This window comes from Chelonoidis abingdonii, chromosome 13, assembly GCF_003597395.2.
Source record: "Chelonoidis abingdonii isolate Lonesome George chromosome 13, CheloAbing_2.0, whole genome shotgun sequence".
NCBI lineage: Eukaryota > Metazoa > Chordata > Testudines > Testudinidae > Chelonoidis > Chelonoidis abingdonii.
In genome coordinates this window covers 17,513,980-17,537,045 of record NC_133781.1, presented here as the reverse complement: position 1 = coordinate 17,537,045, position 23,066 = coordinate 17,513,980, and the positions used below count along the sequence as shown (strand labels likewise).

At 53.3% G+C, this 23,066-nt stretch overlaps 2 protein-coding genes across 4 annotated transcripts in view; one reads left to right on the top strand and one right to left on the bottom strand.

Annotated features, from left to right (window-relative positions):
- The window catches only part of ITGB4 (integrin subunit beta 4), a 59,607-nt gene extending 46,525 nt beyond the window's left edge, over positions 1 to 13,082 (top strand). The window contains exons 31-41 of one of the 3 annotated variants that reach the window (XM_075071788.1): positions 1,292 to 1,474; positions 1,674 to 1,805; positions 2,984 to 3,205; positions 4,095 to 4,265; positions 4,854 to 5,027; positions 6,598 to 6,747; positions 7,032 to 7,220; positions 7,606 to 7,761; positions 8,142 to 8,306; positions 8,839 to 8,955; positions 9,597 to 13,082. In XM_075071788.1, the coding sequence (XP_074927889.1) occupies positions 1,292 to 1,474; positions 1,674 to 1,805; positions 2,984 to 3,205; positions 4,095 to 4,265; positions 4,854 to 5,027; positions 6,598 to 6,747; positions 7,032 to 7,220; positions 7,606 to 7,761; positions 8,142 to 8,306; positions 8,839 to 8,955; positions 9,597 to 9,736 (1,799 nt within the window). In that variant the 3' untranslated portion in view covers positions 9,737 to 13,082. The remainder of the gene's footprint in view (positions 1 to 1,291; positions 1,475 to 1,673; positions 1,806 to 2,983; positions 3,206 to 4,094; positions 4,266 to 4,853; positions 5,028 to 6,597; positions 6,748 to 7,031; positions 7,221 to 7,605; positions 7,762 to 8,141; positions 8,307 to 8,838; positions 8,956 to 9,596) is intronic. The other 2 variants (XM_032792906.2, XM_032792907.2) reach the window with 2 other exon arrangements.
- Positions 13,083 to 13,390: 308 nt separating this feature from the next.
- GALK1 (galactokinase 1) lies at positions 13,391 to 22,827 on the bottom strand. The gene is made up of 8 exons (XM_032792904.2): positions 22,431 to 22,827; positions 18,934 to 19,123; positions 18,081 to 18,200; positions 16,944 to 17,079; positions 15,723 to 15,904; positions 14,846 to 14,996; positions 14,150 to 14,312; positions 13,391 to 13,650 (listed from the first exon to the last, which is right to left on the bottom strand). The coding sequence occupies exons 1-8, from the start codon at positions 22,596 to 22,598 to the stop codon at positions 13,579 to 13,581; spliced, it is 1,182 nt and encodes a 393-aa protein (XP_032648795.1). The 5' UTR covers positions 22,599 to 22,827; the 3' UTR covers positions 13,391 to 13,578.
- Positions 22,828 to 23,066: the final 239 nt, after the last annotated feature.

Below are 23,066 nucleotides of genomic sequence, written 5' to 3'. Positions count from 1 at the left end.
GCAGGTGGCTGGTGGTGGGATGCCAGAGCCCAGGACAGAAGTTCAGTATTAAGGACATGGTCCTGAGCACCCTCAGCTCCTGTTGACCTCATCTGGCTTCAGTGGGCGTTGGGGACGCTTCTCACCTTGAACAGTCTAGGAATGATGCCCGGGGAAACCCGCTGCTGGAGGCCCATTTCCCTGTTCGCTTTGGGACCTTCCCAGAAATGGAGTTACACCCTGGGAAACAGACACTCAGGGTGGCTGGCTGACTGACCGGTAATATCACCCGCCTCTGTCCTGGCACCTGCGGCCCAAGTCTCATTGAGACCCTTGGCCTTGGGGGGCTCCATGGAGCTCGCCAGACAGGATCCAGGGGGCGCAGTCTGAGACTGTTGAGAGGTGGATGGAGGTGCAGTGCTGCAGTGCAGAAGCATCTGGGAGCAAAGCACAGTGATGAAAACAGAAGTGAGCCCTGTGAAGCAGGGTTGCGCTGAGGTTTCCCGCTGCCATTCCTAGATGTGGGCCCAAGCCACAAGGTTCAGAAGAACAGCCACAGTTGTGGAGGGTTATGTTGGTTTGACCCACTGATACAGGCCAGCTGTGAAGTTCAGGCCTGGATCTTGACTCTGTTTGGGGGAGTTTGGATTCAGGGGCTTGCTTCTGGCCCATCTCTAGTCATTTCTTAGAATGCAATGGCAGGTGAAACCCGCGCTGTTTGTATTGCTCTTAGGAAACAGCAAGGAGACTCCTCCTGCAAGTTGCCACGGACGGGCTCTAGCTCTGCTCTGAGTCCCTCTGCTGACAGGGTTAGGGGTCATGGGGGGCTGATGCTCCATGTGCTACTGTGTGAGCTGATGGGTCCTTCACTCCCCAGGCCAAGTGAGACTCTCCCGTCTGTCTGTAGTGCCCCTGTGGATGTCTTAGGAGCAGTGTCAGTGGGAGATGAGGGGGTGCTGGAGGCAAGGATGGTCGGCATGACAGCTTGGAAGATGGAGGGGAAAAGAGCTGGGACTGCCACAGTGCCATGAGCACGCCAGCTAGGCAGCTGGCTGAGTGTCTGAGCTGCATGCGCAGGACAGGCGCTGCAGCGACCACAAAGAAAAGAGCGGGTGTGTGTGTGCAGAGGCCGGGGTGGGGTGGGCTGTGTCGCTGGGTCTTTGTGCTGTTTTCCCTTTCAAATGGGAGGGCAAAGCCTCCTAGCCCAATATAATGGAAGGGGAGGGGAGAGAAGAAATGAAGAGAATAGTGTGTGTGGTGGGGAGAGAGAGAGATGACTCTTCCTTCTGGATGGGCGTATGCTTCCTTGCAGTTCCCTTTGGGCCCATGAAGAAAGTTCTGGTTGAGGAACCGAAGAAGCGCATGGTTCTGATTGAAAATCTGCGGGAGTCACAGCCATACCGCTACACGGTGAAGGCCAAGAATGGAGCCGGCTGGGGGCCTGAGCGAGAAGCGACGATCAACCTTGCCACGCAGCCCAGGCGCCCAATGTCCAGTGAGTGCTTCTACTGGCCTGGGGGTACATGGGGAGCGGGGCTTGGCACTCTCTCTCCCTCCCTCTTCCCGTTCTAACTTGTCTGTGTCCATGCTAACATACCCGTCCCTGTGGCATCTGGGTGGGTGGTTTCCCTCTGGCATGGGAGGGCCCCACACAAGCAGCATGTTTAATGGTGCTCTCTGCCTGCCTGTCGCAGTTCCCATCATCCCTGACATCCCAATCATCGATGCTGAGGGTGGCGAAGACTACGACAGCTACTTGATGTACAGCGCAGACGTGATGCGCTCCCCGTCCGGCAGCAAGCGCCCCAGCGTCTCCGATGACTCCGGTACGTGGGCTGTGTTTTTTGCAAAAAGCGTTTTGTTGATTTCTCTTGACAGCTTTGAACACTGATCCTCCCCTGGGAGAAGCGGACTCGGGAAAGCAAACCAGCAGAGAACCTCCCTTCCGAATGAGGGAGTGATTTACTAGCCACAGTATCAGCACAGATCGTTTTGTTCCTCATTCTGCTGCGAAGGCAGAGAGAAGTCCCAGCTCTGGGAGGACCATGCAGAGGCTGAGCTGCCACCTTGCTTCTGTGCTGCTGCTCTGAAGAGCAATGGAGGCTCAGCCGGATAGGAACTTTCCATCCAGAGGTTGGGCCTCTGCCCGTTGCCATGAGATTAGAGTACAGCACACAGTCCTGACCTTCTCGCTCCTAGGGATGTTTCTTAGTTCAGCCGTTAGGCCAACGAGAGGGACCTCACTGGGTAGTGGAGCAGACATTTCAGCTAATAGCAGCTTAAGCCCCAGAAGAACCCTATTGGCCCATGGTATTTTGTTCTCTCCTGTTGTGCTCTGGGGGTGTCCCACTGGTTATGTCAGGGCTGCTAAGGTGAACATGGCAGAGCCTCAGCTTGGAATAGCTATTTCAAATGGGAAGAATGAAAGCGACTTGTAATGTGGAGCCGGGGCAACTGGTGTTGCTGGGGCAACCTTACAGGAGACCTAGGCTGGAGCAGGTTCAACAGTGGCTGGACTGAGGCGTCCCCTGTCCTGTGCGCTCTCTCTCTGTTTCTCTCTGCTTTGGGAAGTGATGCGTCCTTGCAGAGAGTAGAGTGTACATGTAAGGACAGTCCCACGGTGGGCAGCGTTGTGTGCACCTGTGAGCTTCATGGAGTGAGGAGGCCGCTCCTGAGCATGGGAGGACAGTTCTACCCAGCAGTGCCTGTGATGGGGACAGGCGTGCAGTGGGATCGCCAGCCCTGTTCTCAGTCCTGATGGAAATGGGGTCGGAGCGCTGGTCTCCCCAGGGCTGGTTGAACCCCCAGTGTCCTGTTCCTCCATTCTCCAGCTCTGTCCCATGATCTCTGCACAGCAGTAGCCCATCAGCTGGTTTGTCACAGGAGGCAGATGCAGCTGCTCCTGGAGGCTAACCCCAGTATGCTGCAGTGGCCTGATGGTGGCAGGTTCCCCACTTTGCCCCTGCAGGCCGTGCCAATGTGAGTACTTAAATTGTTCCAAAAGGCTCCAGGTGGAAATATGTGCAGCTGCTGGGGGAGGACTTGGACCTTCGCCGCATCACCTGGAGGCTCCCAGCCGAAATGATCCCCCGCCTCTCTAGCAGCAGCTGCTTCTCCTCGGACACCGAGGGTCTCCTCCACGAGGATAGCTCCCACTCTGAGCTGTTGGACAGCGACACAGCCAGCGGCAGCCTGACAAGGAGCGCGACGCCCCGGCCCCAACCAGGTGAAGGCCGGCTTCTTCTGCAGTGAATGTCGTGTCTCGTCCTTCTCCGAGCCAAGAGCGTGGAACTGGGCCCTGCCCCCTAACATCCCCTCTGTACCCACGTTGGTGTTGGCATGAGGCACTGGCCACATGTAGTAGAGTCTGCTTGCAAAGTGTTGTCATGGTCTGTCTGCTCAGGAGAGTGCCAAGGTAACACCCACCTCGGGCATGGACTGGGAACCTGCTAGGAGCTCGCTTCTGCAATAGGCTCGGACCCTTAGAGAAGCAGCAGATCAAAACCATGTGAAGCCTGTAAGAACAGCCGCCTCCAGGGGGCCACTCCTCATCTTAAGTAACTGCTCTGAAGTAACACACCCAGGTTTCCAGTGCAAACCTGCAGGACTATTATTCAGAGAGCAGCCTCTAGGAGGCACCTGATTTCTGCTGCCCCTTTGTGTGGTCACTTAAGAGGGGGTTCATAAAGACCGTTCATGGCGGGGTTTGCTTTTCAGGTCCGGCTGAGATGGGCTCCAGTGTGAAATCTGTGGGAGCTGCCTCCTTCAGTTGGCATTTCTTCTTCTTTTCGTTAAGACAAAATATAAGCACGTGCTGGGATCAAGAGATCTGACCATTAGGACCCATGAGGTTGGACCTTAGCAGCCCCCCAAGAAGCTGAGCTCTGGAGTTACCTTGGGCACTGCGGGTCAGTTGGGTAGTGTGCAGAGGGTGCAGGTTCCTGTTTGTTTCCCCTGCTGCTGGCTGTGCGCTTGTCCCTTGTCTGAAGAGCCGGAGTTATGTTCTCAAACAGCTGGAGAACAGGACAAAGCCGGTGCAGGAGGCATGGAGCCGTGGTATGGTCCCGATGCCTGGACTGCAATTGCTGAGACTGACTGAATTCAATCTTTTCCAGAGCATCTGCCAAATGGCCGGATGGATTTCACCTTCCCCGGCAGTGGGGGCACCCTGAACAGGACCTTGAATGCCAGCTATAACCAGCTGACCTCACACGTGCACCAGGAGAGGAGGCTGATGGGCAGCTCATCTCTGACCAGAGATTACAGCACAATGACCTCAGGATATGGTGAGTGTTGGGGGATTGGGGCCCTTCCCTCTGCTCTGCCATAGCAGGGACCTGTCTTCCTACCCTCTACCCCTTACTGCGATCTTGGGTCACACCAGCTGGGGGCTCCCTGCACCTCTGCTTCCCAGAGCTCCCTCTCTCTCCACACTGAGAGGGCTGCCTCTGTGCATCCCGACAGGGCACCCTGAGAAAGGGGGGGCTGCCTCCATCCTCCCTGCCCAGAGCTGTCTGGGAAAGGGGAGGCTGCCTCCATGGGGCCCCCCAGAACTCTCTGGGAAAAGGGGGACTGCCTCCATGGGCCCCTGCAAAGCATCCTGGGAAAGGGGGGCTGCCTCCATGGGTCCCCACAAAGCATCCTGGGAAAGGAGGGGCTGCCTGCATGCCTCTTACTCTATTTCCATGGTTACTTTGCGGCTTGAATTGTTTGAGAGTTGGTCTGGCAGTGGGGACGGGGCTGAGAAGCCCTTTTCATGCTCTCCCTTAAGGCAGCCCTCTTTGTACCAGGGCCCCAGCACATGGGCTGCTCTGGCTTCAGATGCCTTCAATAGTCTCTCTCTCTCTCTCTCTCTGTTTTCCACTATGCTGTAGCCCAGCCAGGGAGGATTCTCCCTTCCATACATGAAGATCCTGGCAGGATGACCCTGCTGCCCCAAGATGTAGGTGTCAGGAGCAGGGCAAATGTGAAGGGTTCCTACGCCAGCAATGGCTTTCGGGATTCTATAATCATGACTGATGGGTCCACTGGAATTGCCAAGTATATAGGTACAGCCCACGGCAAAGCCTTGTCCAGTGTCTTCCTACGTGTCTCCCCACAGTCATGCATCCCATAACCAGCCCATCCACCTGTGAGCTGTCTGCTCCTCTCCTCACCGGCTTTGTGTGTGTGTTGATCCGTGCCCCTGACCCTGGCTGCGCCTTCACCACACCACCTTTCCATTTGCAGGGTTCATTGACCTCGTTCAACCTATGTGAGCTGATTAACCCACCCCACCTCTAACGACCTCATCGACTTACCGTCCACGTCCTGCCCTCTTCGCTCCTAACAAGCCGATCGTTTTCTGTCTCTCTCCACAGGCCTTGGGGGAGAATGTGTGCCCAATGCAAAACGTCCCTCTGAAACATGCTAGGCAGCTGAGTCATAGAGCTCCTGGCATTGAGGTGCTGGAGAATCTGCTCAACGTTGCATCCATTTGCTGCCATGAAGGCAGTGGTTGAGGGCTACCCCTTAACTCTTCCCGCCTTTTGGTTCTGGAGGTGCTATTTGTAGAGAGATCAGGGTGGCCTAATGAACTGAACATCGGGCTGGGAGCCAGGAGCTCCCAGGATCTAATTCCTAGTTGCCCTTTGACTCACATGAACCTCTTTGCATCAGTTTCCCTATCTGTAAACCAGAGATAGCAATACTCACCTCCCTAACAGCTTGAATCAATTACTGGGACACGTGACTGCAAAGCACTTTGAAGATGACGGGGGAGGATTGCAAAGGCATAAAGGACAGTTAGGTACCTGAGCCCCATTGAAAACCCATGGGAGTTGGGTGCTTAACTCCTTGACAGTCTCCCCCTTGATGACTAGCTGCCGGCATGGAGAGCCAGGGGAGGATAGGTCAGAGAGAAACTGGCAGGGGAATGAGCAGCTAGGTAGGTGAGTGTGTGGAAGATAGGAGTGGACCGTGGGTTAACAGTGTGGATGTGCGAGTGGGTAGGGGCAGCACCTCTGTGCCTTTCTCTCTGATGGGGGTCTCTGATCCCACCCCCACCCCATCCCCAGCTTGCATGCAGCAAGGCTCAGGGCTGTTAGATAGCTGCTCTGACTCCCCTTCCCCCTCTCCCTGCACAGGCCTGTCAGGCAAAGCACACACTCTAGGGTCCTCTCTTCCCCCAGAAGGCCAGGAGTCCCACTCACTCCCAGGATGTCTTCGAAGCACCAAGCCGCCTGGACATGGTGCTTCAGGGGGAATGAGTTTGGCCAAGCTTGGCCCCAAGCCTGCTGGTGAGCTAAGAGGCTGCCAGGGAAAACATCTAGATGTTCTCAGCAATCCCTTCGCTCCCCTGGCTAGAGTCAGGGTGTTGCTTCTCCAAGTCCAGAGACTGCAGGACGCCGTTGTCAAAACACATTTGTAAACCGCTTGACCCCATTTGGCTGCTCAGCTCAGCCCCCAAAGCCCCTCCGGGTAGGTTCTCAGCAGATCCGGCCCGTGGTTGCAGAGAGGACATTTTGCCACATTCTCCCTGGACTGTAAGGACCATGACACACTGGGGTGTGTCTGTTTCTTTTCCCCTCTACCTCTCGCCTTTGAATCCAAGGTTGCGACTTTCCCTCTTTGCATTAGATTCCAGAATGGCCCTGGGTGTCCCCGACACTCCCACCCGCCTGGTGTTCTCTGCGCTGGGGCCCACCTCCCTGAAAGTCAGTTGGCAGGAGCCACAGTGCGAGAAAGAGGTGCAAGGATACAGCGTGCAGTACCAGCTCCTCAGTGGAGGTCAGTGAGCCCTGTTCGGCTGATGGATCAGCCCCGGGCGTGGAACGAGTCTTCATGGTACAGCATGGGGCTGGGAGATCTAGAGCGGAACCCGGGTTCCACTGAAGCCAATGGGAGTTTTGCCACTGATTTGAGCAGAGCCAAGATTTTGGGGGTGGGGGGTGTCTATTCCCAGCTCTGCCACAGACTTCTTGGGTGGCCCCCCATGCTCTGTACTGCGGCTGCAGCCCTGCCGATTGTGACTGTTAGGTGGCACCTGTCTTTCTCCTTCCTCCCCCTTCCAGGAGATGTGTATAGACTGAGCATCCCCAACCCCACTCACAACTCGGTGGTGGTGGACAACCTGCTGCCAAACCACTCCTACATATTCAAGGTGAAGGCCCAAAGCGAGGAGGGCTGGGGCCCCGAGAGAGAGGGCGTCATCACCATCGAGTCCCAGGTGGATCCACAGAGCCCACTGAGTCCTGTACCAGGTGAGAGGACACGTGCCGGCTTCACTCCATTCCTGTCTCCCTGTGGCTGGGCAATGAGCTGCAGGACCCCAGTGCGGTGCGTTCACACACTGCTCTGCTGCCTGGGGTTATGGAGGCCGGCCTCAGGGTGCGCTAGGGGTCTGGGGCATGGTGGCAGCACCCCCATGTCGAAGTTTAAGCTCCCATTTGTTGCTCCTTCACTCCCCCTTTAAAATGAACACCCCCCTCTGTCCTTGAATGCCACTCTGCAATGTGCCAGCTTCAGTTCACTGTGCAAACAGCTGAGACTCCCAGCCCATTACAGCAGTGACCTGCATAGACCCAGGCTGCTGCTGCTGCTTCTCTCCCCCAGTCCAGCAGTGACCTCTCGCTGTTGCTCCTGCAGGTTCACCGTTTACACTGAGCACCCCCAGTGCGCCGGGACCCCTGGTATTCACTGCCCTAAGCCCAGACTCGCTTCAGCTCAGCTGGGAGAGACCCCGCAAGCCCAACGGGGCCATTCTGGGCTACATGGTCACCTGCGAGATGCTGCATGGAGGAGGTACGTTCTCACTCAGGCTGGGCTGGAAACAAGCCATCGGAGAAGTGACAAACTATCCCTTTGCTGGGGCTAAAGTGTAGCACGTCGCAGCTGCAGACCTGATCCAGGAACAGAGCCTCCCACTCCATTCAGTCCCTGAGCAGCCTTAGTGGGGAGGGCTGGGCCTGAGACCCAGCCCTGTACTGAAATGGGGATCTTTCGACAGAGAACCGGGGATGAGGGCTGAGACAAGAATAAAGTAGGTCAGGGGAGAAGGGTGGTGGAAACTGCAGGAGGGTAGCAGCTGGGGGATGAGTGGGGAGGAAGCTGGTGGGAATGATGGTGGGCTTTAGGGAACCATTGTATTCTCTCTCTTCATAGTGTGTTTCTATTTGGATTAGGGGAACCCAGGAATATCTATGTGGAGGGGGACAACCCAGAAACCTCCTTGACAGTGCCCTACCTGAGCGAGAACATCCCCTACAAGTTCAAAGTGCAAGCCAAGACCACCCAAGGGTTTGGGCCAGAGAGAGAGGGAATCATCACCATTGAGTCTCAAGATGGAGGTACCACATTTCTTGTGTATATCCGGGGGAACAAAAGACAACCTGTGGGAGATGGCAGTCATGGGAAGAGCTGGAAACTGGGTCAGGTCTCCAGGGTTCTCGTTCCACCTCTGCTGGTGAAACAATTTCTGTGCCACAGTTTCGCTGTCTGTAGAATGAGGAGAATAGATATCTCCTGGGGGCAACAAGGTTTAATGTAATATTTATAAGAAGCTTTGAGATCCTGGGGTGAGAAAGGAGTCTGAGAACTTATTACTTTATTGCCAACATTCTTCTTTCGATGACTGTGTATCCCCAAGACCCAGCAGCCACCTCACACGGTCCCTTCAGCCTCCCAATCTCTCATGAGCATTCTTCAGTTTTCTTTCTTTAAGGACTCCTAATGGAACAGTTATGGCATAAGCTCTCTGCCTAGTGGTATGGGGAGAGGGTCGTAGGTGTTGATTGCTCAGTGATGGATAGCTAGGGGCTCCATGTGATCGTACAGCTTCTGCAACATTCCCCGGGCTGACTTTTCTCCTCTTCTCTCCAGGAGCTTTCTCACAGTTTGGAGGGCAGCAATACATGAGAGAGGAAGTGTACAACCTTCCTGCGGAATACAACACCACCACCACTATCAGCCACTCCTCTCTGGAGCCCTACTACACAGGTAAGGGTTTCCTCTCTGGAATGCTTCAGGCCCTGGAGACAGGGCAGATTGTTGTATGGAGTCAGTCGTTGGTGTCGGCCAGTGTAAAGGAAGGTGCCTGGTGTAGTGAAGTTACAGCACAATCCTGACTGCCCATAGATCTCACGGTCCTAGCTCTGCAGACATCCAGGGAGGGGCTACTGGAGGGCTCCTCAAGGCTGTTCAATGCTGGAGGCTTTCAGCAAGGTGGGCAAAAGGAGAAAGAGAGAGGAAAAATGAACAATTTAAAAAATCGTGTTTATATCTCCCCATCCCTTCACCCCTCTGGTGCCAAGGGGTAATGATTTTGAGACACAATAAATTGCTGTCAATGGGAACTGAACCAACTCCTCTCTGTCCTCGCTGCAGTGCTGCATGCTCTGCCTCCCCTAGTACTGAGTTGATGACAGTGTGAAATGTGCCACAGTTGCATTTCCTGAACGCAGCCCAGGTCCTGCTGTGGCTTCGGGCTTCATGTGGGATCCGGCAGAGAATTTCGTTCCCAACACGCTGGCTAGGGCCCAAAAGCGACTGCTCCTCCTGACAGTCCAGCCAAGATAGAGCCAGGGGAGCACCTCACGTAGGCCGTCATGCCCATGGCTGACCTGCTCCTCTTGTTGCAGATGGCATGTTGATGACCACCCAGCGGGTGGAGAGCAGTGGCACCCTCACCAAGCAGGTCACCAAAGAGTTCGTCAGTAGGACCATGATGTCCAGCGGAACACTCACCAAACAGATGGAGGCACAGTTCTTCGAAGCCTGAGCTGGGGAGCGGCTGCCAAAGGGGTGTGCGTGTTCAGACTGCAGAGTTTTTCAGGCAGGCTCATGGTATGGTCAGCTTCCAGACTCTGGGCTGCCGTGCCCACCCAATCCCACCTGGGCATAGAACTGCAGTGGCACTTGACAACACTGGTCATTCCTTTGAAGCCCACGGCCATGGAGGTGGCAAGTCAGCGGATGGGGTGGCAAGCGTGTGATTGGCATTTGGAGCTCTCCGTTTCTGGGCTGGCCGGCCTAGGATCTCCACTGAGTGGTCTGTTGCAGAGGCTTCTCAGTGCAGGGTCATTGGCCAGCCGTTTGTGGAGTCCCGGGTAGTATAATCCTTACCGGCTGACTTTGTGTGTGTGTGCTGCCTACCTGCTCTCACACCGCTGGCCTCCCACTGGGAGTCTGACTGCACTGGGCTTTGGTTTGTATTTAAATGTCCATCTCCTCCTCTGCCTGGTGTGCTACCTGTCGTGCATGGTCATTTTTATTTTTCCAACCTGCTTTTCCCCGTTCGTTTCACCAGTGGGAGGCAATGCCATTGTGCTCTGCAAATGTGCACAGGTCTATGGTTTATGAGCCCGTGTTGCAATGTAGATGGTCAGGGTAATCGCTGCATGCCTACTGCACCTGTTTGTGTAAAGCCCCCTGCTGCTAATGTGTGGTACTGCAGTAACAAATTATAGCCTTCATTTGCATAGCATTACCCACAATGCCCTATAATGCAATTTTGCTTAACTCTTGTACAGTTTTCCTCGTATAAATATATTTTATTATTTCATAAAGAAACCTAGGTAGATGAGATCTACAATGAGCATTGAGGACACACAGCTTTTGGGAAACATTTGTAATAGCAGAGACTGGTTAAGGAGCCTGATCCAAAGGCAATGAGAAAACGCCCAGTGACTTCAATGGGCTTTAGACTAGTACCTAAATCCTCCACTGTGGATTTCTGCAGTACAGCAACCCAACCCTCTCGATCATCCCATATCGAGGAGCTTGTGTACTGCAAAGCATACAACAGTCCAGTCTTACTGTAGCTACAGCATACACTTGGGCGAAGGCCAAGTAAAGCCTGGAGGACTACCAGGAAAGAATCAGAATTGCTAGTTCAGTGGCGTAGGATCAGAAGAAATGTACTATAAACGGGTAATATTTTTGTTTTCTTGAAAAACCAACTTGGTTATAAACCTAAGACCCCAAATCCTTATCAGTGTCACTTTCCCCTCAGTGGAGCTTTAATGCAGATAACATTGCATGACTTGTAAAGGCCTTTGATCCCCTACCCAAAATACTCTCTGGTGTGTATTACGTTCCACTGTCACCCAGTAACTACAAGGTGACAGCAGAGAGAGAAGTGGGGCGGGACAGTCTCTCTCCTTTACAGTGGATGAACTGTTAGCCTCAGCCATGTAGTTCTTTCCCCAGCATCAGCCATTCTCAGACCACATCAGGGCCAAGAGCTGTGCTGGAACGTTGCCATGCATGGCTACCACTTGGTGGCAAGACTGCGTGAACCAAGTCGCTACCCAAGTCTTGCTACCCAAGGCTGAGGGCAGTAGGGGCTGTCATGCGTCTGACCATTGTCCAGTGATCCTTTACTAGAGTTATTGCTGTGTGTCTGGCTTCTGGGTCGATGAGGCATCCTAGCATCTTGCCATAACCTTTGCTGAGTTCCCTCCCTGCTACTTCCCAACCCGGTGGTGCTGGAATCTCTCTATGTTCACTTTCCCTAGGGCATTCGTGGCAATGGGTGGCGGGGAGGGGGAGCTTTGCTTTTCTGTCCCACATGCCTCTGCAAACGCTGCACTAAGTTATGCCAGCGGGGTGACTCATTCATATGTTTCACTTCCCAACCCTCTCTCCGAGGGGGGAGTCTTTGAAGTGAGCGATTCTCATCATAAAGTACAGTACTAACTGCAGGGCTTGTGCGCTCAGTTCCATAGCCACACATCCAACCCAGCTGTGCCGATGTTTAATATGGCTCTTAACCTAAACACTTAAGGGAAGATTTGCAAAGGCCCAAGGGGCAGCTAAGTACCCAACTCCCATGGGAAGTCGGTGGGAACTGGGCAGCTCCTATTTATGCTGTTGAAAATCTCCCCCTAAGCCCCTCCAGGCCATTGCACAGTGTTAGCTGGCTGAACAAGAGCTGAGGGAGCATGGGCCAAAAGCTAGAGATGTGGATTGGGAGGCAAAACCTCTAGGGGGTTCTAGCCTTGGCTGCACCACTGACTCCTTCCCTGAGCTTGAGCAAGACACTTAACACCCTGGTGCCATGTGGCACATCTGTCAGATGCAGATGGTAGGACCCACCTTTGAAATCTACCAATGAGAAATGCTCTTGAATTGCTTCTTGTTTGACATTTGGCTCTGAAGGGGTCTGAGCGTGGACTGGTTCAACTTCACCCTCAGCTGAATAGCATGGGAGCTGCTCCTGAGCATTTGGGAAACTGTTCCTAGTAAGAACGGCAGCTCCCACCTTTCATGGGTAAGGCCAGTTTTCAAAGGCTGCGGAACAAAAACAATAGCTGCCCTTATTCCCTGGAGGTGGTGTTGGTTTTATTGAAGCTGACTATAGAACTTCTCTGCCATTCCTCGAGAACCAGGGAGAGCTCCCAGGACAGACCATTTCAAGGGCTCAGTGTTGCACCTGGCTTCAGTGGGAATTTTGCCACTGATTGCCATGTGAGCCAGACCCATGTGTGTGTGATTGATATACACATGTTCTCCCCATTGTGCATGACCATCCTGTCCTAAACCTAGGTGGGAACTGGGGCTAGTTCAGTTCTTGATCTAAATATAAGAAGCCTGGTCTGTTAGAAATTAAACCAAACGTGGTTTTACACAGCCCGTTAGCAATATTTAGTTACTGAATGAATGTCCGGTTGGCCTTATAATTTCAGTTCCTGGCTTCGGGGGCTCTCGGCTACTACTTTTTTTCCCTAGACATGGATGTATTTTCAGCTGAAGTGGCACTTCACCAACACCACACCACATTGACTCCAGCCTCCGTCGTTGCGCATCACAGCGCTTTGTACTGTAGTTATAACACTGATTCGCTGCCACAGGAGAGTTCATACAATAATTGTAACCAAAGATTGAATTCAGTTTATCTGGGGCAGAATGCGGCCTGTTGGCTGATCCCAATTTTAACAACCTGCCCTTTTAAAAGGTTTGTACGGAAGAGCCACAATAGAACATATCTCATGAAAGCTACAAAAAAGTGGTTAAGTACAATTGTTGGCACATGAATATTTCCGGTGTGTACCAAGGAAGAGTCTGTCCACAGGTGTTCTGGACACCCGGCTTTATATTGCACTTAATAAACAACTTTCTCTATAGTCTGGCTGCCCCATTTATCGCAAAAATTCAGAGGTAAAGATTGGCAGTTGTGCCAGCTGGCAAGGGATGAATTACAGGGGCTAGGATGTACCATGCTCCCAGCATCCGAGTGACTCCTTCTCTTGGGCTACTTGGCACATGGCCCTCGGTCATCCTAGTCCCTATGCGTCCCTTCAGTAATTAGTAATGGCTTGCATGAAGCTTAGTACACTGCCACTACACATTGCCCAGACCACCGCAGTAATCTGGAGATCAGAATATGGTCTCCAGTGGTTTGAACTAAGATGGTTAAGTCAAGAGGCAGAACTGTTGTACAAAATTAGTTTTATTATTTGAGTAGCACAGATTTGTACATTTCCGTGTTCCATTGTGAAGTTAGGGTCATGTTTGGTTTCCTCCAGGAGGACACGAGAAGGCAGCTGGCTCAGGATTTTTCCTCTGATGCCGTTCAGGACCCTGAGTCAGAGAGCCCTATGCAGGAAGGGAAGTCACTCCTTACAGAGGCTGTGCCTTTGCCCCATCTGAAGGCATGGTGAAATAGAAAGTAGCTGTGCCATTGTACTTCTCCTAGGAGACAAAAGGAGAAGCAAACACTGAAGAGTCCAACAGAGTCTGCATGCTAATGCAATGGGACACACAATCAGAACGCATTCAGGGAAGCTACTGCCAGACTGAGCATTATTGGCCCCTGACTACAACTCATTTCATATACACTTCGGTACAACCATCTGATGGGACCAGTAAGATGGTCACATTGAGACTAGCGCCCTAGCGAGCCAAAGGTCCTATAGCCCCATTACCAATCCAAGTCCTCCAGGCAGTGTCTCCAGCTACATGTCACTTTGCTTATTCACTCTCCTGGGATATTCTCTGGAGACACTCGTCTGTCTCACTATCCCAGCCTGATCGAGCAGCCTTTTCAGCCACCTTCCATGGGCCTCATCCTCCTCTGCCTCGACCTTGCCTGGTCAGAATTCTCCACTCACACTGGTGGAGCCGAGCTCTGCGCTGCAAGTCCTGAGGCCAAGCTGAAGGCCAGAGTTATGGCATTAGAAGAGCTACGTACCTTGATGTGCTGCACAGCTTCCTCTGCTGCTCCAGCCTCCAGCAGCGTGACTGTGCAGCCTCCGAAGCCTCCACCTGTCATCCTGCTGCCATAAACCCCACTGACTTCCAACGCTGCAGCCACCAGCTCATCCAACTCAGGACAGCTGACCTCATAATCATCCCTGGGAAACACAAACCAGAGTCTGGGCAGCCTGCCAGTGCTGCATCCCTGTACACACATTCCTAACATACCCACCCTATAGCACCTGGCTGCAGCGAGAGATGGAAGAATCATTTGATTCCTCCTGAGGTCGTTTCAGGGTCAGTCCTAGAGACACATGCATTTGCTAGCCAAAATGGAATGGCCAAGCCTCTCAAAGTGCAGGCCCAGCTGCTGGGATTCCTGGCATGTTCCCTTCAGCGGTAGGGGTATTGGGTAACTGGCCATGAGCATGCTTGAGGAGCAGGGGCAGAGGCCAAGGCAGTAGAACAGGCTCTTCTCTGCAATTATTCCTGAAGTCTGTCACTTATTGCAGGCTGTTCCCCACCCGGAATGGTGAGCGGTGGGAGACGAGGTAGGACACTGCATGGGAAATCTCGTGGTTGAATCTGTCCACCTTGCTCTCCTTGTGTCCCATCCTCGGGCCCTGAGAGCTATTGCTACCCTACCCCCGGCTAGAGTGTCCCTACCCAGTGGGGCTGGCGACGCCCGTACCGGAGGGAGTTGTGACTTTCCACCATTAGCCTCCCGAATGCCCTGTAGTCCTTGGCCTGCAGCGCCTGTGCCGCCTGGGAAGTGCGCTCTATTTCTCCGATGACGTGCCTTGCGCGCCGGTACACCTCCTCGCTCAGCAGGGCCCGGGCAGCTAGAGATGCACAAGGCTGGACTGAAACGTGACCCATGGCCTAGAACCTCCAAATGGCACCAGCTGGAATGGAGCCCCATGCTGCCAGCACCTTCTGAGTTCACTTCTCTATTTGCCCCCCAGAGTCACCAAGCTCATTCCATATGCAGTCCCTGCCCCTCTTCCCCCCCCAAAGTCACCAAGCTTGTGCCCCACACTGTCCCTGCCCCCTCCCCACCCCCCAAGTCACCAAGCTCTTACCACTTCCCCCCCCACAGTTGCCATGCTCACTCCCCACACAGTCCCTGCCCCCTCTCCCAGCACCTTCCCCCCTCCTCATGGTAGTCAAGCTTGCTCCCCTGCCCCTCTCCCACTGCCTCCTCCCCCCACCCATACTCACTAAGCTCGCTCCCCACACAGGGCCCTGCCCCCTCCCACCGCTTCCCCCCACCCCCGTCACCAAGCTTGCTGCCCACACCATCCCTCCCCCCTCCCACTGCCTTGCCCCATTGCCAAGCTTGCTGCCCACACCGTCCCTGCCCCCTCCCACCGCCTTCCTCCCCCCAGTCGCCAAGCTCTCTCCCTACACCATCCCTGCCTCCTCCCACTGCCGTCCCCACCCCCCCGTCACCAAGCTTGCTCCCTACACCGTCCCTGCCCTGCCCCTCCATTGCCAAGCTCACTCCCCACACACAATTTAGGCTGCAGCAGGCAGTCCTGGTGACCCAAGGAAGACATTGCATTCACCCTCCAAGTCGGCCATACAGGCCTCCCTCAGACTGGCCTTGCCCAGAGCCTTCGCTGCCTCCTCGCACTGGCGCCGGCGCGTGGGGTACTCGCTGCCTGTCAGCGCGTGCCGCACGTTGGAGTTGGTGATGAGAACCACTAAGCTGGGGTCGGTCAAAGGCAAGAGGAAAGTCTCCAGCGACCTGGAACAGAGGTCACAGCAGGGTCACAGGGATGGGACTTCCTGTTTCAACCTGAGCCCCTGATGAGCTGGGAGCTGCATCGGAGCAGCCACCTTGGCACCCCGTAGGAGCCTGCATTACAGCGAGGCCATGGACATCACTCTGAGGCTCAGAGCCACCTAGGAACGAAGCCCGTGTTAGAGCTGCTCTCCACCCACACAGCTGGGAGGCTGGCATCTCTAAAGGGGCAGCGTTAAGGTGGTTTGGGCACTTTGATGCTGCATTTTCATCATCCCACCAATTGTACTGCAGTAACAGCCATAGGCCCGAGTCAGGGCTCTATCTTACTAGGGCCTGCATGTGCAGATAAAGCTAGTCCTCCCTGCACAGAGCTTACCTTCTACATAAGCTGTTCCAGGAGTTTGGGGGCTCTTCAGTTTAACCTTAAGCTCTCTGGGGCTGTCATTTATTTGGTGTTTGCACAGCACCTAGCACATGGCCAATAGGCACCACTGCAATGGAAACATTCAATAGTAACTCTGGAGTTCCTGGCCCTCCAAGGGTGGGTTTTACTGGCCATGATCCTGTAAGGATTTCTGTCAGGGTTTTACTGTTCAAGTCATTCCATTCCCATAATAACGCAGTGGAAGGCTATCCAGCGTCCACAGCCATGGAGCCATCTTGTGCCCATATCCCAAGATCTCTGTGGCTTGCGTGTGTGTGGAAAGCTGGGGGGTGCTGGATAGTGGGGACTGTGACCCTTTGTCACTTGTCGAAGGTCACAGGGTGCTACAAGTTCCAGTGGGGAGCAGCTCACATGCTGTCTAAATCCCCAGGCTAGGCTTGCCCTTGCCCAGCGAGCTAGACACTATACATAAGGGTTACACTACAAAGGGGCCTTAATGTAACTGGTGTCTGGCCCTACACCTCTCCAAGCCTCTGTTATGAGGCTTAGTGGGCAGATGATCAGGAAGGACTGAGATCCTCAGAGGAAAGGTGCTGTAGAAGTGCAGAGTCTCATCATGAAATGGTACAATAAGCTGTGTGTCCGTGTCCTGACCTGCAGTCTATCAGCAATGCATGGCCCTCTTTGCCCATCACAGATATGAACTGGTCCATGATCCCACAGGGCATACCAGCAAAGGTGTGCTCAGCCTTCTGGCATGCCAGAGCCTTGGCTACTAAGTCCCCATCATCTGTGCCAAATGAGAAAGAGCTAGATTAGCATGGTGCCTGCTTCATGCCATTTCCCACCTTGCCCCAGGGGCGGGATGTAGGGGTGGGAATTAAAGTTCATTTTCACTTTCTTTCGTTACAGAGCCAGCACTGCAGCTCTGTTTAAAAAGGGCTGGAGTTATAGCTAGAGATCTCTCCCAACTAAAATCCTGGCTGCGTTAGGCAGTTCAGACTCCAAATCCAAATTCTGTGGCTTGAACCTCTCTCTGCTAATAACGTTTGCAGCTATGCAAGCAAAGGGGAATTGCAGCCTGGGTGAAATTCACCCCCCTGCAGAGAGCCTGCACATGGCCTCTGAATAGAGCTTAAGGGAGGTATAAACCTTGTATATAGCATATTCTGTGCTTAATTCTGTTGCTGATCACATATCAGCTGGGTCACAAGGACTCTTCCCCACCCACGTGCAATATTGCACAATCTAGGCACATTCTTCCCCAACGTGAGGGGCATATTTGTCTTTTTCTCAGGCATCACATGTGCTGGCCACTATCTCAGACAGGGTACCAGGCTGCACGGACCCATTCAGTCACCATATGTTGGATGCCACATTCTTCAGCCAGAATTTGATCTGATACACTCACAGGGAAGGGTGGAAGTGCTGCTGTTTTCTCACACTTGCTCCCAAAGGAGCATTCCCCACCCACCCTGGCCAACCCAAAGAATTTCCTGATTGATTCTCAACAGAGAGAGAGAGCGTGTGTGTTCCTATTAGTCCTGTGCAGAGTTAGCCAGGGATTTGAAGGGGCCCTGCTGGAAGGGATGGGCTCCACCTCTGTGAAGGGGGTGCAGCTCAGTGGCTGTGATGCAGCTCTCAGTAGTGGTGAAGGGGAGAAGTGGAATCACAGCAGCTCCTGTAGTGTCTCTTGGCCAGCACCTGGACTGGGCACAGACGATCGATCCCAGAAGAGAGGTTCTCTCCTGCATCAGGCTTGTGGAGCTGATGAACCAGCTGCTGTGTTACCTGGGCAGAGCTGCTGTAGAAAGGTGTACGTAGCCACTTCCAGAGAGGCTGAACTAGACAGGCCACCACCCAGCGGGACATTACTGGCTATCACAGCGTTGAAGCCCGGGAGAGGACCAGCTGTAATGGAGACAAAAAACAAAGGGGAGAAGGAGAATGAGCCCATCCAAAGACAAGACAGAAAATGAAGTGGACTTGGACTGGTGACACCCCTGGGAGTACAACACCCCATTGGAGGCAGCTGCCATTGAAGAGAGGCTCAGGGAACCATGTCCAGTTTAGAAAGGCCAGTAGCCATCAGGCTGTGTCTGACCAGATAGAAGGCAGGTGAAGGCCGTCTCCAAGGAGCTGAGTACCACAGCTATAATGAGCTGCTTCAAGGCCCATCTTTAACTCTTCCGCTCTCGCTCCCACGAGGTAATCCAGACAACAAAGCTGTATCCTCATACCACGCTTGGCCCACTGCTGTTTGGTCTCTCTATAGCTGCAGCCCAGTGCTGGGGCAGCAGCTTCAGGGAGAGGGAAGGGGAGTGGAGGAAGATATCCCTTACTCACCACCAGTTCTGCCATGGAGCAGTCACTTCTGGGAGCAGGAAGGCAAGCTGCCTGGTGAAGGCAGAGAGATGGCACCTGGGTTTCAGGCACTGTCTTGTAGTCGCAGACAAGACACAAATGGAACAACAGCTGCAGGAATCAGCTGGGTTTCACTAATGTTCAGCTAGAAGTGAGGCTAGAGTTGTTCCTAGTTCTGTCCCAGTCCCACTGTAACATCCACCCTCCCAACCATAGCACACTGCATCCTGAGAGCCTGCAGGAACATTGCTCCCGCCGCCCAGGTGCGTTTGGACCTTACCCCGGTAATGCTGGATCACGCCCTTCACATAGTTGGCCCAGTGAGGTTCCCCAGGCCTCAGGGTGTTTCCTTCTGTTGGAGCTGGAAACTGCACCCTTTTGGGCTCCTCTGCCTCCTCCGCAGTTGTACTGATGGATATCGTTCCATCCCGCCTTGGGCTCCCGACTATCACTGTGCCCAGCTGCAGGGCCTGCAGAGAGAGACGTTGGCTGAACCCCACCCAGTGCAAAAGGAAATGAGGGAAACCTCCAACACGTCCTGCTTCCGGAAAGCCAGTGCAACTGACAGTGCAGAGATATCCAAGGGTCTAGGCATTATGGCTGGGATCCTGCTCCCACTGGGAAACTGGCCATAGGGAGCAGGCTGGAGCCCCAAGGAGGAGGAATTTCCCACTCTCTATGAGCCGGTTGCTATTTTGTGCCTCTTATCACAAGGATGGTGATGGCCTTGCTGCCATGTCCTGCAACTGAGAAACCCAAACAACCTTAACATTGCCCCCGGAGAGATACCAGCCTTCCTACACACAGTGGCAGAATTATATACGTGTGCAGAGATGATGCTCTTAGGATTGCCTCCTCGTCAGGATTTTATTCCCTGGGTCAGTTTGTTCACATGAAAAGCAGCCTTGAATAAATAAATAAAACCACTGATTCCCCCTCCTAGAGCAGGAGACCTAAAGACATTACTGTGCTGTGCTAGCTCTTTGGTGGCCTGTAGGAAGCCAGGGTAATGGCTTCCGCCTAGCTGATAGTGGACAGGTCATCGCATCACAAATATCATCCTCATAGCCCAGGCTCTATGGAAAGAGAGGGCATCAGACTAGCTTTTTCTCCTAGGGTTTCCCAATGTTACCACTGCCAAATAAAGTCCTAGTCAGAGATCAAGTTACTGGAGTCAGGATTTGCCCCAGACAGTCAGAAGGAGCAGAAAACTCTGTCTGCATCAACACGTGTTTGCAAATTAAAAATTAGAGAGGCAGAAACTATAGAGCGAGTAAAGAAAAGGAGGAGGATTAAGCAGTTTAATTGCCCAGTGGTTGCTTCAGGATATACTTTTGGAATAGGGGAAGGGCAGTACAATCCATCTGTAACCTCATTTACCCAGGACCACGTTACCTGTCATGCTCAGCGGTGAGATTGCAGCTCTGAAGGAGATGGAGTTGTAATTACAGGCCAGGCCCATGATTGCCAAAAGACAGGCTCCCAAATCCATATTTAAGCACCTAAATAAGTGGCACGATTTTCAAAAGCCCTGTTGAGCATGGGAAGTCAAAGGGCACTTAGCACCTTTGGAAATTAGGCTATTTATTTAGATGCCAGAAAAAAGGATTGAGGAGCCATCCACAGCTGGAAATCTTGGCCTAAAGCTGTTTTCCCTAGCGCTGTGCCCACAGGGTGGTGCTCTAAGTCTGCTGTCTGACACTTGTTCGTTTCCTGGAATGGCAGGAAGATGAGAATGGTTCCTACCTTCTCCAGATATTTTCTATTGTGAATGGATCCACTGACTTTCCTTTTGAAAGATCCAGTGTGGGTAGCTTTGAGAAGGTCTCAGATAGAGTAGAAGCTGTTACAAAAGTTAAGCAGCCGTGTAATCAAGTGGCTGTGTGTGCCCAGCTTGTTGGAAAAACAATGTTGTTGGAACAGAAATGTCTCCATGCTAGTTCTGTGAGTGAGCAGTCTGTGCTTCAGGATCTAAGGACAGATTTGGTTGCTGGTGTTTCAGAGCTAAACGGATTTAGGTCTGAACAATTAAGGATGCAGGGAAGAGCAAAAACTCTCACCCTCAAACTCTTTAGATTTGTGTGGTATCTCTGTAAAACAGAGTCCAACATTGAAATTGGTAACAGCTAAGAAGTTAAAAGATAATGTCTGTGTGGATGCAAATTACCTGGCTGGCAGAGAGAAAAGGGGCTTGTTAATAGCTGTTAGCAAAGAGAGCCCACCCCATCAGCCAGTAAATTTGGTTAAGCAAGAGGAATCAGGATTTGATCCTGCAGGACAAGGAGAAAAGAGAAAACTGAATTTTGCAAAGGGAAGCCACAGGTTAACTCTAAAATGCCAATGAGTCACCCTGTGCCCTAGAATTCTCATTTGTGGAAATTAATCCAAGCCCAGGCCAAGACGCTGCTAAGAAGTGCTTCCAAACACATCCAGCATGTCTGGCAGTATTGCCACTGGATAGCCATAGCTAGGTCAAAAACCATTACATGATGATGGGGGAAATCTTAAGTTTACTAAACTGGGGGACTTATTGTCCTAAGGCCTGATTTTTATCCAGAAGAACGGCCGTACTGGGTCAGACCAAAGGGCCATCTAGCCCAGTATTCTGTCTTCTGACAGTAAGGTGACCAGATGTCCCGATTTTATAGGGACAGTCCTGATATTTGGGGCTTTGTCTTATATAGGCACCTATTACCTCGCACCCCTGTCCAGATTTTACACATTTGCCATCTGGTCACCCTATCTGACAGTGGCCAATGCAAGGTACCCCAGAGGGACTGAACAGAACAAGTAATCATCGTGATCCATCCCCTCGCTCATTCCCACTTCTGGCAAACAGAGGTTAGGGACACCCTCCCTGCCCCTCCTGGCTAATAGCCATTGATGGACCTATCCTCCGTGAACTTATCTAGTTCTTTTTTGAACTCTATTGTAGTCCTGGCCTTCTCAACATCCACTAGCAAGGAGTTCCGCAGGTTGGCTGTGCACTATGAGATAAAATACTTCCTTTCAGTTGTTTTAAACCTGCTGCCTATTAATTTCATTTGGTGACCCCCAGTTCTTGCGTTATGAGTCTAAATAACACTTCCTTATTTATTTTCTCCACACCAGTCATGATTTTATGGACCTCTATCATATTCCCCCCCGCCCCCCATCTCTTTTCCAAGCTGAGGAGTCCCCATCCTCATAGGACAGATGCTCCAGACCCCTACTCATTTTTGTTGCCCTTTTCTGAACCTTTTCCAGTTCTAACCTAACGCAACCCGACATCGGGAGCGGAGTGACTTGGTTACCGTTTGTACCGCACTGTGCTGAATCAGGCTGTAGCAGAGCGGGAAGAATTCAGTAGGGATAGTTTTGCTGGTTAATGTTTTGCTGGGCCTGGGAGCAAGTCTGAGTGTTGTGATTCTCGCGGGGCGGGGAAGGGGAAGGCTCTTTATTCCACCACCCTCCTGGGGCAAGGGGCGGTTCCTTTTGTGGGTCTCTCTGCGGTGACGCCCCGTGTAACAAACACGCGGGACAAGTGTTCGTCTCGCGAGCCAGGGGGCTGCAGAAACACGGAGGGAGGCAGCAACGCGGAGGATCCTGCTCCCGACCCTCGCAACAATGCGGACTTGACCCCCTCCCCGCTCCTCTGTGAAAGAGCGGGATGGTACCGAAGTGCCTGGGGTTACTGCGCCCAACTCGCGGGGGAAGGCGGGGGGCCCGGCATGACCACAGCCCAAGTAATGCTTCGGCGGCCCCCACCCAGCTCAGCCCCTCCGCCCGCCCCCTTACCATAGGCAGCACGAAGCCCTGGTTGTAGTCTGTGTGCTCTCCGATCAGGTTCACCCTGCCGGGGGCTGACACCGCAATCTCAGGGTCCGCCTCTGCAAAGGCCCCTCGGTACGCCTCCCGGGCCTGCGCCAGCAGCGAGCCGAGATCGGCCTCCCTTCGCCCGGCCATGCTCGGCTGCGGCTGGGGCTAGGAGCGCGGGGTTGCAACCTTCCACCGCGGAACGCCCAGCTGGAGCGACAACTCCCGGGCCATGTCGCGTGGGCCTCCGCCCGCTTCCTGCCTGCGCAGGAGGCTTCGTTCCTGCCCCGCCCCTTAGCCTGGAGCCGGTGAATTCCTTTAGCTCGGGTCAGGCATTTCCCCTCCCACATCAGGCGAGTTAAATAGCAACTCTGAGATTAACTCGTTGCATCTTCCATCAGAGGATCTCAAAGCGCGCCAGAAGGGTGCACTCCAAAAGCAGAAAGGACCGCTTCCCCCCCCCCCCCCCCGACAATGGGGAAGCGGCCTATATGCTGCAGTCGCTGTAGAAAACCCCAGGTCTTCCTTTGGGACGCTCTGGCTCTAAAGGAGGGGCTAAAGGAGTGGAGAACCGGGCAGCATTTGCTGGATGAAGTGTGGTGTTTCCTGTGCAGGGTG

Coding starts and splice junctions, on each gene's coding strand:
- GALK1 (XM_032792904.2), bottom strand. CDS start 22,598: ATGGCCGGGCGAAGGGAGGCCGATCTCGGCTCGCTGCTGGCGCAGGCC. Junction 15,905..16,943: donor GCATTGCTGATAGACTGCAG/GTCAGGACACGG, acceptor CCTCTGTTCCAG/GTCGCTGGAGACTTTCCTCT. Junction 13,651..14,149: donor AAGCTGTGCAGCACATCAAG/GTACGTAGCTCT, acceptor TTTGTCTCCTAG/GAGAAGTACAATGGCACAGC.